Source organism: Alligator sinensis, unplaced genomic scaffold, assembly GCF_000455745.1.
Source record: "Alligator sinensis unplaced genomic scaffold, ASM45574v1 scaffold628_1, whole genome shotgun sequence".
NCBI lineage: Eukaryota > Metazoa > Chordata > Crocodylia > Alligatoridae > Alligator > Alligator sinensis.
In genome coordinates this window covers 2,955,169-2,972,252 of record NW_005841873.1, presented here as the reverse complement: position 1 = coordinate 2,972,252, position 17,084 = coordinate 2,955,169, and the positions used below count along the sequence as shown (strand labels likewise).

The following is a 17,084-nucleotide window of genomic DNA, read 5'->3' as shown; positions in this document are numbered from 1 at the left end:
CTACAGACTACTCAATTTAAAGGTCTCTGGACACAATTAAAGTTGATCAGACTCAAAGTGTCTGACCATGAGCCTATTACACCCAGCTTTCTACTCAGATTATCATTGATTGATCAATTATGGACTACCCTGCATGTCTGGGAAAGAGCATTAAAATGCCCCTCATATCTGATAAACAACAAATCTTGTCAGTTTTTATATCTGGCTTTGGCTGCAACATTATCGTTATCTCTGGAGCAGATTTTGTCTGTACATTTTAATCCACTCTGAGTCTACATTTATTTTATTTTCTGAAACGTCTACCCATTACCAGTTAAGGAAGAGCAACTGGTCATAATTGGGTCTCATGTCTGACGTTTTCTGTTGTGAAAGTCGTTGTGTCCTCTCTTGCCCCAGGGCATTAAAAAAAAAATCTACTTTTAATTCCAGAAGCCTGCTGTAACAAAACTTGTACTGTAAAATGGCAGATTCTTTCAAAACTACCACCTGCTTGCTTACAAATTATGAACTAAAAGTGCAATATCACTGCTATTAATGCATTGATACCACATATGAATATTGGTCCAAGGATTTCTAGTCCAATGATCCAGGTACCAACAGGACTGAAGGTCTTTCATAACTGAGGAAGAATTATGCTATACGTTCCTCAAAAGGAAGCAAAACTCATGGAAGAGGTGATATCTTTTATTAAACCAACTAGACATTTGCAAACAAATTATTGTATTTATGTGCAAGCTTTCAGGCGCACGCACCCTTCATCAGGCATAGGAGAGAGCAGAGATTGTACAAATTCTCCTAGGTGGAAATGAAAATTCCTATTTCCTAATACATTAAACAAATTTGTATACAAATATCTATTTGGTCTAATAAACGTGATCACCTCTTCCATGAGTTTTAATTCCTTTTGTCTCTAGACCAATACAGCTACAACCTGTATTGGTCTAGAGGACCAATACCTGATAGATTCTTGAAAATATTTATTCCATGGTGCATTTTTCTCAGCTATTTCAATTAAACATTAGGAAAATAAGATGAAGCCATTGAGAGAGTCTGACTTATTATTAGTTGCTTAACTTGAAGATCATGCCTAGTTTCACGGACTCTGCATGCTTAAGTACCTTCCTGGAGCAAAGCCAATATGTGCTCAGCATGCTACAAAAACCAGCTTATTTTCACTTGGGCTAATAATCTCCCTGCCCCCGCCCCTCCACCCCCCCACTCCTCCTCTGATACCAGCATGCTCACGAGCAGAAAAAAACCCTGTTTGCTTTCTCAATACTCATGTTATTTCTATAACAATCTTCATTTTAAGGTTGGTGTATTTTGTATTTTTCTATTACAGTTTAAATCGGGAGCATCAAACTCACCTGCTACCCCACTGCCCTGGCTGGATTCAGAATGCAAGGAGCCTTGCAGGCTGCAGGGGTACCCAATTCCTGCAGCAGTGTGTGGGGGCTTAATGCAACCGCTGACATGGGTCTCCAACAAGGATTCATGCCCCAGATTTCTGCAGTGGCCCCATGCCCTGCTTGCCTCATCTCCAAATTCCTAGCCCTTCTACGAGCCCCAGGGGCTCTCTGGGCCAGATCTGGCCTGCAGCCCACGTACTTGACACTGTTGGTTTAAATGCAAACCCCCCCCCCCCTTACTATCCACCACCTTTGAAGGTCCAAAGGACTCTGCAGTGAATGGAAAAACTATATTGCAAGGGCGGGCAATTATTTCAGGCGGAGGGCCGCTTACTGATTTTTGGCAAGCCATCGAGGGCCGCATGACAAGCAGCCAGGGCAGATAAATACTAATTTTCTAAATTTTTTAGGGGGTCCACAAGCTGGATAGAATGACCTGGCAGGCTGCATCTGGCCCGCGGGCTGCATTTTGCCCACCCCTGCTATATTGACTATATCGGGTTCTTTGGATGGGCCCTATACACCCAGATAATTACTTTTTAAATTAAAAGTATTGCCCCAAATTTAACATTTGAAGTTTTGTCGAAACAAACGTGAAATATTTCAACCTTTTCTCCTGGTAATTAATTAGATCTACAATTCACACGGGGGAAAAATTATCCAGTCACAAAGCAGTGTCCGTATACCAACGGAAGTTTCATTTAACTTAACTAACCCATAATTTACAAACATCACAATATTGCAATATAACATCAAACCCCTAACAATAGGTGGCCTTGGCAGCATGCTTCAAAGGTCCAGGGATTCAAACAATTCCAAACCCCGGGGAGGAAGCAGACAGGCTAGAGACAGAACAAATATTGCAGATTGTGTTTAATGTTTAATTATCCTATGTCCTACCATACCACCTACAGGCCCTTTTGACACAAAGAGATGTACTGTACTAGACGCTATACACACATCACCACTCTCATCACTGCTGACACTCAGACTTCTACAAGACATCAAAAGTGTGATTTACATTCTGGATTCCTTCCACGCATCCCCAAGTAACCTCCTGACCACTGATACTGCCTTGACCTTTTAAAATTACTTGGGCGTAAGGAGCAGTGAACAACCTCAGCTAGCTGGAAGGAGCAGTTGCCTTTGGCAAAGGAGAAGACCTGGCAAAAGTTCAATGCAATTCCATCGGAAACAGAGTCAGAAGAGAAAACAAGGTGGGCAGAGAGGATATTAAAACGTAGATTCAATATATTTTGAAATTCAATTATTTTTATACCTCATTTTTTACACTCTTAAAACTGAAATAAAACTTGTTTCCACTCACAGTCCCCTGTAGCTTAGATGCACTACTCTACTGGTTAGTATAGTGAGGTATACTGGTCACCAGACACTATACTGACTATATTCTGTCAAGTTATCATCAATATTTCAAGGAAAAAAATTAAAGCCGTTGGAAGTGTCCTGCATAGAAGGCTACTCAAAAATGTTCCATTAAAACTTCTTTTCTAATGAAAAAATCAAGTTTGACTAAATAAGCAACTGTGTGTAAAGCGCCTGCTTTTGTCCAAAATTTTTGTTTCCATGGGCAAATAAAAACCTCAAATCCCCAAAGTTCTCAGGTTTGCAGATTTTCTGAAGGAAAGTCTAAATTTTCCCCTGAAAGTTTGACTACGACAAAAAATATTTTAATTTTTCACAACATTTTCCACGGAGCTTTTCCCACATAAATATCTCTAAAAGTAGATTTTAGAGCAAAAAAAGGAGGAAGCAGATGTAACTGAAGCCAATTCATTATAAAAGTCTTAATATAGGCAGATCTAGGATTTTGTAAAGGTGGGTGAGGGAGCAAAGACCGGCGCTGCGGGGCTGGCAGACCATGCTGTGGGAACAGCAATCGCAGACTTTTTTTAAGTCCCTGAAGCAGGTAAGAACCCAGCCCCCCCATTTCCTCTTGCCACCCCCTCCCTAGCCCTCCAGGCTCAGCAGCACTTCTCTCCCCTTCCCCGATCACCACTGCTGCTGTCCCTGGCTAACCCAAGGACAAGGGGAGCTCCAGGGCTGCATAGGCACCTTAGCTTAGCTGGGGACAGTGGTAGGGGCAAGAGATCTCCCTCTGCCTGCTGCCAGGCTGGCCACAAACACCCAGGAGAACTGAGCAAGAAGGAGGAACCCACCTGCCACTGCTACTGTCCCCAGCAGAGCCAAGCTCCCCATGCAACTTGCCTGTAGTGGGACAGGACTGCCTTTGGAGCTCCCCCTGGCCCAGGGACAGCAGCAGCAATGGGCAGGGGAGGGAGGAATGGGAGGGGACATGCAGCTGAGCATGGAAGGGGAAGGGGGAAAACTCTTACCCATGGCCAGATGAACCCTTTAGTGAGCCCTAGACAAAAACTCGTGCGTCCTTACTTTTTTTCACTCAATAATTAGAATATGTAAAATAAGCACAACTGGGCTCCTTCTTCACGTAGAGCCCCAGGCATGTGCCTAGCTTGCCTATGCATTAACCTGGTCCTGCACTTACCCGCTTCAGGGACGTAAAAAAAAAAATCCCTGACTGCTCCTGTGACATGATCCAAAACTGGATCTGCCCCTGGGTCTTAGGCCTCTCGTAAGCTCTTGCTACCTCCAAGATAACAAGCCCATTCCTTTAGCTCAAGTAGAGGACCTTTTGTATCCAGAGAACATTTATTTGCTCCCCCACGTGACTCCTCAGGCACTCATTACACAAAGGGGGATCCATATTAGGATCTCAACCACTTTGAATGTCTGATCTTCAGGACAGGCTCTCATGGCAAAAACAACGAAGGACAATCATTAGAGCAAAGCCTGCTCTCAGCTGTCTCCAGAGCTCCAGTGAAGTCAGATGAACTCTACTGAGGTAGGCATCAGGTAACAGAGCAGAGTCAAGGCCAAACTCTGTCCTCACAATTACATAAGGAAACCAGAGTCTTCAGTGTGTTGTGTTCATGAGAGGGTTCATTCTAACTCCGAATTCACTAAATAAAAGTGCCTGTTCTTACCTTTGCCTATGGAGTTGGCTATTCCATTCATTAACTGGGACAGAGATTTACTAGGGGAGCCAGGGAGGTCTGAGGATGCCACCGAGTTACTGCTCAGGAGATCGATCTTCCCAGCTTGCTGCCGAAATTTCTCCAGTTCCTTGGAAAGGAGGTTAAATTGTTCGCTCTGTGTCCGGCATTTCTCCTCTAGCTCTCGAACTTTGGCCTGCACAACCAAAACAGAGGAGATGCATCTCAGTAGGGTAACAGAGAGCTATGGTCAAGTCAGTGCCTCAAAATAACCAAGAAGTAGGGATGGGCAAACTGACTTGAATTAATAAGAAAGTCCCCTGTTCTGCCCTTCACTCCTGAATGCTCTCAGATATTTACAGCCAAATCTTTTGGGGGTTCTTTAATATCCAATTAAGCATTTTTTTTCATTCTGAATTTCCAACTAAGATAAAGCTTGCTCTCACAGTATCTCCAGGGGGGAGGCAGAAGAGGCGCTGCTAGAAAACTAGCAAGGGAAATCCTGTTCCTAGGAAAATTTTCAATCAAGCATTGCTGATTTGGAAAAGCAGCCAAGCTCCTGGGTACTTCTCCAAACCAAACCCAACCCAACCCTGCATCCCATTCTGAGTTTGCCCATCCCTAGCTGTTAAGTCACAGTTTACTTAACTACAAGACTAATGTTTATAAAGGAAAAAGCCATGGTTCATGCAGAATGTGGGCCTCGCTGTTGGCTGGATTCAGTTTCAGAATTAACATACACCACTGGATACGCCAAACTGTCCAGAAGTAATCTGGATAACAGCCAACAGAGGACTACTCACAAGCGTGAGCGACACAAACAGTTTGTTGTTGTCAGACTGTTCCCGACTGTTTTAATTTCGAGGCACTGAGCTGTGACATAGCAGAAATTACATGGTATGACTCCATGACAATTTGGGGACTCTGCTGATGGACAAACTTATGAATTCTGGTCGAGATGATGCAACTGCTGCATCACCAAACCTCTCCGTGCATGTGCAGTAAGACCTGTGTTGCCAGCGCAGTGCCAGGTCTCTTTGAAACCAAGTACAGTGGAGGGTCACTGTACCTGGATGGCTCTCCATTCAAGTGAAGCCAGTTATCTCCAATTGTGCTGTAGGAGGTAGGGGCCTGGGGAGTAGAAATGTCTCACATACTAGGTGTGTCTACATGAGCTGTTTACTGTGGAGTAGCCTAATGAGCCCCTCAGTAAAACATCACTGTCTTCATGTGCGGTGCCATTAGGCTGGAGTAAATGAATTAACTCCAATGTAAGATAGTACTGCCAAGCACAAGTACTATCCTATGGCAGAGTTATTTACTCTACCGCAATGCATGTGTAGAAGCTGATGGGGCTGGCTGGGACACGAGGGTGCTTCAGTGCAGGGGCTGCTTGCTGGCTACCCCCTTACTGAAGCACTCTAGTGCCCCAGCAAGCCCCTCCACAGCACATTGAACTAGGGCAGAGCAGTCCTGGGCTGGCAGGCAGACCTCCAGGGCCCCCTGCCAGCTGCTCTACCCCAGCTTAACGTGCTATGGTCCAGAGTGCACGTGCAAATGGTGCACCTGGGAGCAATGAACTCCAGTGTGAATTGCACCAGAGTTTATTCAATCACCTGAATAGCACGTGTAAATGTGCCCACTGGGTCTAAAAGTTGGAACCGGTTTTCACTGCACATTTAACTTGGGTGACTGGCATCTAGGTTAGCCTACCCAAAGTACAGGTATAGGTATTCCCACAGCAAAGCTACACCAGCATTAATGTACCCATTCATTCTGCCCTTGGCCACGTGTGTCGAGAGGCACATCTTTGTGCTGAGATGCTCTGGGCTTCTTCTCCAATCAAGTCAATAGCAAATGACTTTGCCTGTCTTTTGGGTGGACTGGTGAAAGGAGCACTGAAGGATTATCAGCACTTGCCTGATTTTGCTGGTATCCTCACTTTAAATTAGTTCATTCTAGTCCAAATGAAAGCAGCATCTCGCTTCTAATCTTCAACCTCAGATAGGCAGGCCCGTGAGGCTTGGCTTAAAATACCTCCAAACCTGGGCCAGAAGATGTTTTGTATGCAACACAGGGTGGTTTGAGCTAAAACCCAGGGAAGAGTCTGAATTAACTGTGCAGAGAAAACACGCTCTGAAAAACTCTGGCATATTATACCAGGAGCGACTCACAGAAGCACGGGGAATTTGGATACGGAAAAGAAATAGGAAAGCACTTTTATAACCCAGGGCACCAACAGAGAAAAATGGAAACTACTTGTAACGGAGACAGGCAAATTCTCTCCAATTCAGAGGAGAAAGCACATCTATCAGAGAGATCCTGGACTCTTCAGAGGGCTCTGACCTAAACACAAAGATTGCTCAGAAAGATGGGGAAAATGCACGTGGTTTCCTGATTGCTAGATTCATTGCGATAGCAAAATCAACAGTGCGTATGCTTAAAACATCGTCCATCCCTGAAGAAGTGAATGTAAATCCAGAATATCCATGGGGCTGGAGCTCAGGAAAAGGATGCGCTTGCACTAAATGCAAAGTGCAGAGGGTCAGCACAGGCCCAGGGATCCCAGCATTCACCTGGGGCAGCTCTACCAGAATCTGATACATTATTTCCTACTCTCATATTTTATCCTGAAACCATTCTTTTCCTACATTTAACCCCTCTGCCCTCTACACTCCTAGTAAAACAGCTGTATTAATAAGAGGAGCTAGATAGGAATTAGACTTATTTTATTTCCCCATTCAACTATACTGGATTTTTTTTTTTTTTTTGGAAAAGTAGAATTTTCCACATATTGCACAAAGAATACTGCAAATCTCTGCATGAAACCATAGCTGTATGACATCCATATGCCTCACTGTGACAAAAACAACCATATGGCTTATGGAAAAGTGATGCAACGCATTCCAGCACCCCAATCACTGTAAACCCAAGTAATTTAAAACGATCTCTTGTCTTTTCCACATGCACCCCAGAATAACACATGCATATACATATCCTAAGTTCCCAGTATTGAATGGAATACTCAGTTGTTTTGTAATAAAATATTTTGAAAGAATGCAATACATTTGCAAAGTTTAGTCAATCTCTTCAAATTCATAATATGCAAATCAAATTCAATTTGTTATAGAGACCTGAACATGTTTGGCTGACGTTCGTACCCGAAACTGAGTAGGAGAGAACAATTTGACAGAACAGAGATGGTGTGAGTTTTATACTAAGTGACTGCTTTTTGTTCTTTATTCTCCCACTGTTGGCTCCCCACATAAGCCTTTTTGTTGTGTTACTTTGCTGCTCATTAGCAACTAGTTGATAACTGGCAACAAGGCTTTTACGTACAATTTAAACAGAAAGCATATGGACCACAGCAGTAAAATGATTTAGATCGTTAGAAACCCAGTCCTTCCAGGGAAGAGTTTTGCAGTCGGCTATCCCAATATGATGTGAGAAAGATTCTGAGCTTCTCAGCTTGCGTGAGCTAGTCCCCAAAAATCATGAGACTGACACAAAAAAGGCAAGGTTTGGGTTTTTTTAAACAAATAATGACTATGGGGAGATTCTTATTTGCACATTGGGGTTAGAGCCATTATGAGTCTCCTCTCTACAACCAGGAGAACTAGAAGTGTGTGTGGTTCAAAATTCTGATATTTATACAAAGCTGGAGTTTTAAGGCAAAAAAACGGAGAGACCTACAACAAAACCAAGAACTCACAACTCTGCATGCTTGCAAAGCTCCTAACTTTAAGCAACTGCTCTTTTGACTATTAAATGTTAAAAGTCACACTCATTCCAGCCCAGAAAGCCAGGAGTTCTTTGCAGCAGCCAAATCCTATTTAAAAGGACTGTCATGTTGCAAAGAATGTTTCCTGGCTTTCTATACCAGGAGGAATTTCATCCCAATTACAAAAGATTTGTAGGAATTAAAGGAGACCTTTAGAAAATGATAGATCTGATTGACCACTGGGAAACTGAGACTCAAAACTGAAACATCGCTAAAAAGCAGAAACACTGTTTTCTTGTCACTGCCTTTAAAATGTATTCATATTTTTAAATATGCCTTGATTTAGGAGAAAAATTATGGAAAAAAATGACTGTTCATAGCACATGCAAAGATGGTTTTAAACCAGTGCTGCTCACAGGTTTGGCCCCACAAGACAGATAAATGATGTAGAGCTGGTCCATGGGCTGGAACGGGCCCCAGGACCCTGCACCACCTCTTCCTGGCAAGGATCAGGCTCCAGGAGCCCTTAATTGCCCCTGCCTGGCATCCACGCAGCAAAATTGGAGCCCGTACCGGATCTAGCACATGGGGCTATGGCCTATGGGGCTGCCCTGCAGATCGGTGGGGAGCCCCACAGGCCAGATGACAAGACACTGGGGTCAGACCTGCTTTAAACAGCACTGTGGCTATTCTGATTGCAGAACTTATACAAATACAGATTGAGATAACAGTCTCATGAACAAAAAGTGCTTTTGTTGCCCTGATGGTTTCTACTGTATGCTGAAAAGCTGTGCAGATAAAATTTACAATGATCTGATTTTAATCTAATTCTTTTGCTCTTCCAAAGCTAAATAAAATGTCTAAGTAAAGGCTGCTAAATGTCAAAGCTCACTGCAGCGCTCACTGAAATGAAGGGCTCAGCTGTGGCATTCTCAAGACAGGAACGTGTCCTGTGGTTCTCTACAAACCCGTTGATGTATTTCAAATAATATCGTAGAGCTACACAGGAATAATTACATTTTTAGAACTGTGTCCAGTGCCATAAGAAACCACCTACACTTTTTTTAGAGAAGCACACCTGCCAGCAATAGACCAATTAACATATTTAGCCGCTCTCTGGTTACCACAATACCCTCCCATTTCCTAGATAAAAGCATTGAGAGTAGTGGCCACTGGCCACCAAGGTCCAACAACAAGTGGCTTTTGCCAGCGGCCTGGATAGCGGATACTTCCCACTTACACTTCACGTGGCTGCACAGCCCGGGGGCAGCCCTAGTGGCACTAAAAGACAAACTTGTTACGGCCAAGGGGGGAAGCCACATCTAGCAACTTGTATTACTTGGCCTCTATGCACACACAATGCAGCAAGGCACGTGCTACTGCTGACCTGTGGGTAGACAATGTCCATCACGGAAGGTGCAGCACCATCAGGCATTTTTCTCCAACAGGACCGAAGACGGTGGTATCTGGCAACTTTGCCTCTACCTCAAGAACCATCTCTTGCAGAGATCCCCTGGGAACAACCCTGTCCTTTGATCTCTTCAATGTCAAAAAGAGCCCTCTCAATGTATTGTGGTGCCACAAATACTGCTTCCAACAATACACAGAAGACGCCCAGTTGCTTATCCAATTTTCCCCAGATATAACCAACACTGTTACTAGAATGTCACCCAGCCTAGAAGAAACCTGAATTAAGAGAAGCTGGCTCAAGCCCCATCCAGGTAAGGCTGAAGGAGAGACTTAGCCCTCGGTGCCCTTTTCCAATTCCTTCCTGTGCAATAAAACACTTGGCTTAGAAGAACAGCAGTGATGAAAAATGTCTTACTAGGAAACTTTACATCTCCTGCTTGCATGTGTCATTGTGAAATGCCTTGTGTCCGAATCCAAAGAGGGCAACAAGGTTGAGGCTGCAACCCAGGTAAAATGTGATGCCCAGCTCAGCTCTGCAAACTGCTCCTTCCACTTGCTCCCGGCGCTATTCATTGCTCTTTCTAAGCTTTGGCTCTGATCCTCAGTGCCAGCAGCAGGTCAGGACCCAGATGCATCAGTAACATCTGAACATGCATCTCTCGAAGAACTGTGCTCCTTTTGCAGCGTACAGCTCACAGGATTGTGAGAAAACTGGAGACAAATTGTTTTGGGTTGAGGAGAGCTGAACTGTAGAAATCATTTCCAAATCTCAGAGTCTTATCAACTTCAGACGTATTGCAGGATATACTTTTTGTTTTTTTGTAAAACTCTCCCTAGCCCACAAAATTCATAGATGAGGGAAAGAAAAAAAAATAAAAGCAAAAAGAAAGCCTTCTCTACCAGGGAGAGAGAAGCTGTCGAAGGAAATGACCCTAAAATTCCCTTGGCAGAAAGATCTGTTTTACCTAAGAAAGGATAGGAGCTATAGAAAACTCCAATACAGGTATGACTAAACTGGACATATTCCCTATTGATAAATCAGTTTTTACATAACCTACCGAATAGAAAAGGCACCTACAGCATAGCAAACATTTGGCTGGAATCCTAAAGTGCGCGGTGATAAGAAAAGGATATTTAGTGCCTCATACAGCACTTTTGATCTTCAAAGGATTTTTCATTTGACAAAGTGGCCAGGGACAGAGACAGTGGCAAGGAAAACTTCCACTAAGGATGTAGGGATTAATAATACAAAAAAATAAAGACCCAGTGATATGATTTCCATGAGCTCTTTCAACCTTTCCTTTGCTGTTTACAGTGCAGTCACCATTTGTACCCAGAGCTTGGAAGATTTCTCATACATACTAGGTGTATCTACATGTGCTATTAAGGCAATGGAATAAACTCTGGAAAAGTTCAAGCCGGAGTTAACTGCTCCCAGGCGTAGCATCTGCAAGCGTGTCTGGGACAGCAGCACTGAGCCACGGCGGAGCAGCCCCAGGCTGGCAGCAGGCTCAGGGGGTCAGTCCTGGGCTCCAGGTGACAGTGTCGGCTGGTGGAGGGTCTGGCTGGGGCACAAGAGTGCCCAAAGTGCAGAGCCATGTGGTTAGGCAGTAGGCAGGACTTTGGCCCCGTGGTGCCTGGGCTGGCAGGGAGCAATTTATGCCTTTGTCAGCATTTACATGCATGTTTCACCACAGTTAATAACTCCAGTATAAAATAGTACCATCTCTGACAGTACTATCTTCCAGTGGGGTTAATTAATTAACTGTCCCCTAATATTGGTGTTTGTGTAGACACTGACGCTTTACTGCAGAGCTAATTAGTCCACCTACAGTAAAGCGCACATGTAGATGCACCCATTGTTTCTTATCAAATTCTGTCTTCAGATTACTGCATCTCATTGGGCGCGTCTACATAAGATGCTACTGCACAGTAGCTCATCACTAGCGAGTGGTAGCACTGGCAGGCACTAACCGTGATGTACCTCTACTGTGCAGTAGCTCGTTGCCACTGTGCAATAATGTCTGAAAAAAACCCCATGCGGCGACAGCACCGCGCACTAACACCGGTGGTTACAGTGCAGTCCGCCTCTCATGTAGACGCAGCCACTGAGTAACTGCAGAAGCTGAGACCACCTTCCAAGATGTGATGTGTTGCAACTGCCTCCACTATCTGCATCCATTGCCCAGGGGCCACCTTTTCAAAACAGTTTGATATGCTTTCACTTGAGCACTTAAATGAAATGACCAGGTTTGAAAAAGTGAAAATAACACAGCCAGCGAAACGCTCAGCACTTTCAAAAAAATTGGCTGCTTCATTTAGGTGTCTAGTTCTTAAAAACAGGGTAGGCTTTGGTCAAGAGTAGGAAGACATGAGGATCTTTGTAAGCTACCCTTCAAGACAGGTTGCTTTCTAATTTGTTTCATAAGTGTAAGTACAGATGCCCTTAACCCTGAGAGAACAGGGAAGGTGTACAAGCCAGCAGCTAACAGACTCTATTTTTAGCTGATTCATATGTCAAGTGAAGCAAGTGAAGCATATATATATATATAAAATATTGTTTTTATATTTTCATCAATAACAGTAGTTTTATAAATAATCCTCCTATAGTATAATTAGTGATTAGCAAGTCATAAAGATGTTGAGGTATGGGTAAGCCTCAGAAGGCATGAATGTTCAGTAAAGAGAAAGAAAGGATCTTCTGATCTCCTTCAGAGGATAAAACTGAAATTGGAGTATGATGGAGAAACTCATTGCAAATATGGTGAATTAACAACAAATATAAATATACGGAGTCCCCAGCAGCCTAATCCATTTTTATATAAATGAAAAATGCACTCTTATTTCAAGCTTGCTCCAATTGGAAAATCTGTTTAAAGGTTTTTTTGTAGTATAAAGCAACACGTATCTTCCATCAGCTTCAATGTTAGTTTTTTGCACTCTACTATGCTAGCTTGAAGGGCAAAAATTGGTTAGACATAAGCCATTACAAGCTATTGCACTATTCATAGTTTGTGGAAACACAGACTATGTGTTTTATACAGGAAGTACCGTCTTATTTTACTGCATAAGGATTTAAGCTCATAGGATAAAAATCAATCCCATCCAGAGTACCTACCTAAGGACTAATAGCTATTTAAGTGTGAGCCCTCAGCACAGAGGGTTGGTCCACCTCCCATTGAAATCAATGAGAATCTTTCCATCGACGTCAATGGGACTTGAATCAGACCACCACCTTCTAGAGCACCAAGGTAAGAAGCTACTTACCTTGAAGAACTGAAGAAGGTCAGTTCACGTGTCTAAGTTACAAGAACACTCCAGACATTTTGTTCAGCCCAGCAAATGTGAAAGAACAAAAGGGGAGGACATCTTTCACCAGAAAAACGTTGCTGAAAAGGGTCATCGCTTGAGACAGGAGCCCAAATGTGAAACCAGTTTCCACTCAAGTTCGATGAAAGTTTAACAAACAGAAAACCTCTGATTAAAACAAAAGTTAAAAATTTCAACAACAAAGTCCCACCTGTGCTTGTTAAATTGTGCAAGGAAGACAGAATCTCGCAGCCCCCGGGGGTAGAAGGAGAGCCTCCCCCACACTGCTGGATTGCAGTCATTTGGGCTTTATTCCACCTCCATCCTTCCCAGCCCTCCTCTAGGACCCATGCTGTCGGCTATATTTTATTTGAGATCTGGATGGATTTATTTCCCAATAAGCCAAAACTGACAAAAGGTGGGAAAGGGAATTTTTCGCCACTCAGGTCCAGTTTAGGGTTTTACGTTCTACTGGCCTCAGATTTGAGAGCTTTGGCTGAAGCTGGGGAATTCAAATAGGATCCAATGTGAGATGCTTGTAAGCCAAGAGGCTGCTTGCCTATACACCTTGAGCATTATGTTGCATGGTAAGGGCAGGGTAGAGCTCCCCTCAGCTCCCCCCTCCTACCTCTGGCATTGATGAGTGGAATGAGCTTGGATTCTCACTTTTTATTCACATGCCAGGGCAGGCCTAAAGGTTTGCAGACCTAGAGGCCCTGGGTGCCCAGTTCAGTTCTGCATGGAAAGAGTCATGCTGGGCAGTTCCAAGAGTAGCTACTTGTTAAAGTCCCCATGGCTAAGTACAGACATTCGGGGGCATTAAGGGACGGTTAAATCGATTCAAAATGACCGACTGATATCCCGTAAGTCAAGATGGGGGGAGGGTAGTGGGGGGGTTAGGGGTCCACCAGGGGATGGAGGGCAGGCACAACCTGTGGGTGGGGTGAGGAGGCAGGCACAACCCATGGGTGGTGTGGGGTCCCACCCAGTGAACCTACACCCTGACCCCTCTCGCCCCTCTCCCCACCAAGACTTACTTGCTTGGCTCTGGTGAAAGCCGATAAAAGCAGCTGCACCCAAAGCAGCTTGTGGGATGGGGATTCAGACTGGCTGGTTGTGGGGGCAAAAAATAGCCTGGTGGGGAGGGGGTGAAAAGAACAACCCTGGGGCTGGGACCAGTGGCTGGGTTTTCCCAGCCCTAAGGCTGCACAGGAAAAATGTACAAAAGTTTCATGCACCAGTTTGATCTACATCAAATGAGTTTGATACTACATAGATCCAGATTTATCTTAAACCAGGTTCTGCAATTTTTAGACCGGTTTGTGTATGTGGAACTTCTGTATGGTTACAGGTTTAGCCTGATTGCCGATCACTGAGACCAGATCTGTAAGTGTAAGGTCAGCACTGGGATGAGCTGAATTTAAATTGGGAGGCCATTCTAAAACCAATTTTACCTCCCCAAATGTCTGTACTTAGCCCTGTCCCTGCGAATGTGTCTCCTTGTTCCTTACCAACAATAATGTGTGGCTGTGCAGCAAGTCGATACAAAACGTAACCATCCCTTTACATGTTGTGCTTGCCCTCTGCAGAGGAGTGATTTCTTATCCAATGCTATAACTCTTTCAATCCACCTCAGCCCTAAAATGCTAGTTCCAGTTCTCCCTAAATCAGAGACTGCTTATTGTGCCAGGCTGTATGGCAGTATGGTAAATGGTGACCTGCAGGCTGGATAAAAACTATTTCCCCTGTTATTTACCAAGCTTCTTGTGCAAGTGCACAATGGTTTTTTCTAAAATCTAAAGCATCTTCTAAAATCTAGAACGAAGCAGACTTCATCTACGTCATCAAGGCATCTATTGTATGCAACAGGTGGAGGTAAGAAGAGATGAGCGACCAGTTAAGGTGGACAGTATGAATTCAGACTTATCACAAAAGTCATGTTCTCTGCTTCCAGGATTTTAATCTGCAGTTTAACTTTACCAGTAGCAGGAGTTGCTTTAGGGTGCAGGGTTCAATAATTCCACCTCAGGAGAACACATATTCAAGAAACTGCATTGGAAAACAATTCCTTTTGGGTTAACAAAAAAAGGCAATCTGAATTTAATCAAACTCCACACAATCTGAAAGGTGCAACTGTGCATAAAATCTCGAACCATTCTTACTGGGCATGCTCGTAAAGAACGTCACTTCAGGTTTGCTAGCTGAGCTGGCATCATGCCCCGTTCAAAGAATAACCTGTTGCAGAAAGTACTGCTGGCTTTAGTGATTTGACTTGCCTTCTTCCCCGGTTTTAAAAAGATCAATGCCAAGCATGCTTGCATAACAATGGTTCTAGCATGTATTCCATGCAACGGTGGGGAGGACTGTCACGTACAGGGAAGGGAGAATTTATGCCCTAAAATACCTGCATGCTGTCCAAGGTGTTCTGGGTGAAGTGCAAAACAATAGATTCCAAACAAGACACAGTGAACAAAGAAATGTGAAATAAAGAAAGAAATAAAAAACAGGTTTGAGCACTTTTTTTTTTTTAAACATTTCAAAACAAAATACATTGAAACAGTTACTACGTGTGAAAACATGCATTAAAAAGCAAACCGCACAACAGTATACTTCAGAAATCAATATTGCTGCAGGTCTCGAATCTTAAGGGTTAAATAAAAACAATGGTAAAATTAATAGGCCATAGAAAGCAAAAGCTTAAGAAACTTGGTTTAATGGGGTTACGCAAAACGGAGATAGCAGACAAATTAGATAAACAGAAACTTCGATTAGGTTTCAAAAGGTATAAATGATCACTTGTCTGCTTTGCTTCTACTTATTTCCTCTTGCATCATATACTTTCCACCAAATATTAAATTATTATCTTATATTTGTTAAAATCAATTTTAATATATATGATAATAATGAAAGCATATGAGTAAAGCATTTCCTGGGGAAGAAGGAGCTTTTAGAGGAAACAATATATAAAAGAAACAACCTTTTTCTACAGGTGATTATTGCACTAAGAAGGTTCTTCTTCCATCAGTGCTTGAGGAGGCAAGTACATGAATGGAAGAACAGGTAATGGCAAAAAGAAAAGAAAAGAAAAAAGAAAAGAAAAGAGAAAAGAAAAGAACTAAAGATGATTTTTTTTCCCCAGAACTTAGTGTTAAGACATTCTTAAGATATTCTTTACCAAATCGAGCTCTGAAAAGTTGCTAGGTAGCTGCAGCCAATCTATTTATATGGGCACTGTATGTTCCTGATGAACTTATGTATTATTAAATGGTTATTACTTCATAACATCCTTGTGTCATGTTGGTCTAAGGCAGAAAAGAACAGTTTGCTACTCATCATTGACAATCCATTATGTATGAAACAAAATAGAACAACAAGAGAAAGAAATCTGGCTGCATTAGCGCGTCATTTTGCTATTTTGGTCAACAGTCTTGTAGCATTTGATGTACTTGGAGGGACAGTATGTACAATGGAAAGTTAGGACCAGAATTGCACTGTTCCCTTAGAGGTATTGTTAATGCCTGCCACAGGGACTTCCTCACAGCACTCCAAGTGTTTTAACAATACAGAACCAATAAATGTCTTGGCTGCCACAGGATCATGCAGCAGATCTCATTAGGGTGCCGATCACCTTCAGCTTCTAGCGACATAGGAGCTGAGGGATGCTCAGTAGCTTGAAGTAACCTCAAGCAGGCTTTTGCTGGAGCTGGGCTGAAAACATTTTTTCCCATCCCAGGAAAATTCTGAAAAAGTGTCCCAATCCCAAATCAAGAAGCATTTGAAATTGTGAAATTGCAAACCTACAATCTTAAAAAAAAGAAAAGAAAAGGAAGAAAGTCAGGTTTGATCAAACAAAATATCTTGATCATTGTAAGGAATTTCACTTAGATTTTGAGAATGCATTTGTATTGTCTCCAGGTAGTTTACATTTTGAAATAAAAGGTAAATCAAGCCAAAAAAAAGAAAGCGACTGATTTTGAATCAGTAATAGCAGACAGTGACTCTGCAACTATATTGACATTTTTTTCCCAAATGAAATTGAAACAAGAGGTTCATTGAAATGGACACTTTCCAGCAAAAAAGTTTTGGCTTCAGCATTTTGGCATTTTCAGACCAAATACAAAAAATAATTCATCCAAAAAGTCCTGATCAGTTCTAATTGCCTGCTGCCTTTCCTTGCCACTTATCCTGGCCTCTTTGCATGCC

The 17,084-nt window shown here is 43.0% G+C and overlaps 1 protein-coding gene across 20 annotated transcripts in view; it reads right to left on the bottom strand.

Annotated features, from left to right (window-relative positions):
- RIMBP2 (RIMS binding protein 2) overlaps positions 1-17,084 on the bottom strand; it is a 325,140-nt gene that overhangs the window by 64,355 nt on the left and 243,701 nt on the right. For 15 of the 20 annotated variants that reach the window (XM_025195741.1, XM_025195747.1, XM_025195719.1 and 12 more), the window contains 2 exons: positions 15,286-15,306; positions 4,433-4,637 (listed from right to left, as the gene is read on the bottom strand). In XM_025195741.1, the coding sequence (XP_025051526.1) occupies positions 4,433-4,637; positions 15,286-15,306 (226 nt within the window). The remainder of the gene's footprint in view (positions 1-4,432; positions 4,638-15,285; positions 15,307-17,084) is intronic. The other 5 variants (XM_025195725.1, XM_025195777.1, XM_025195767.1 and 2 more) reach the window with 1 other exon arrangement.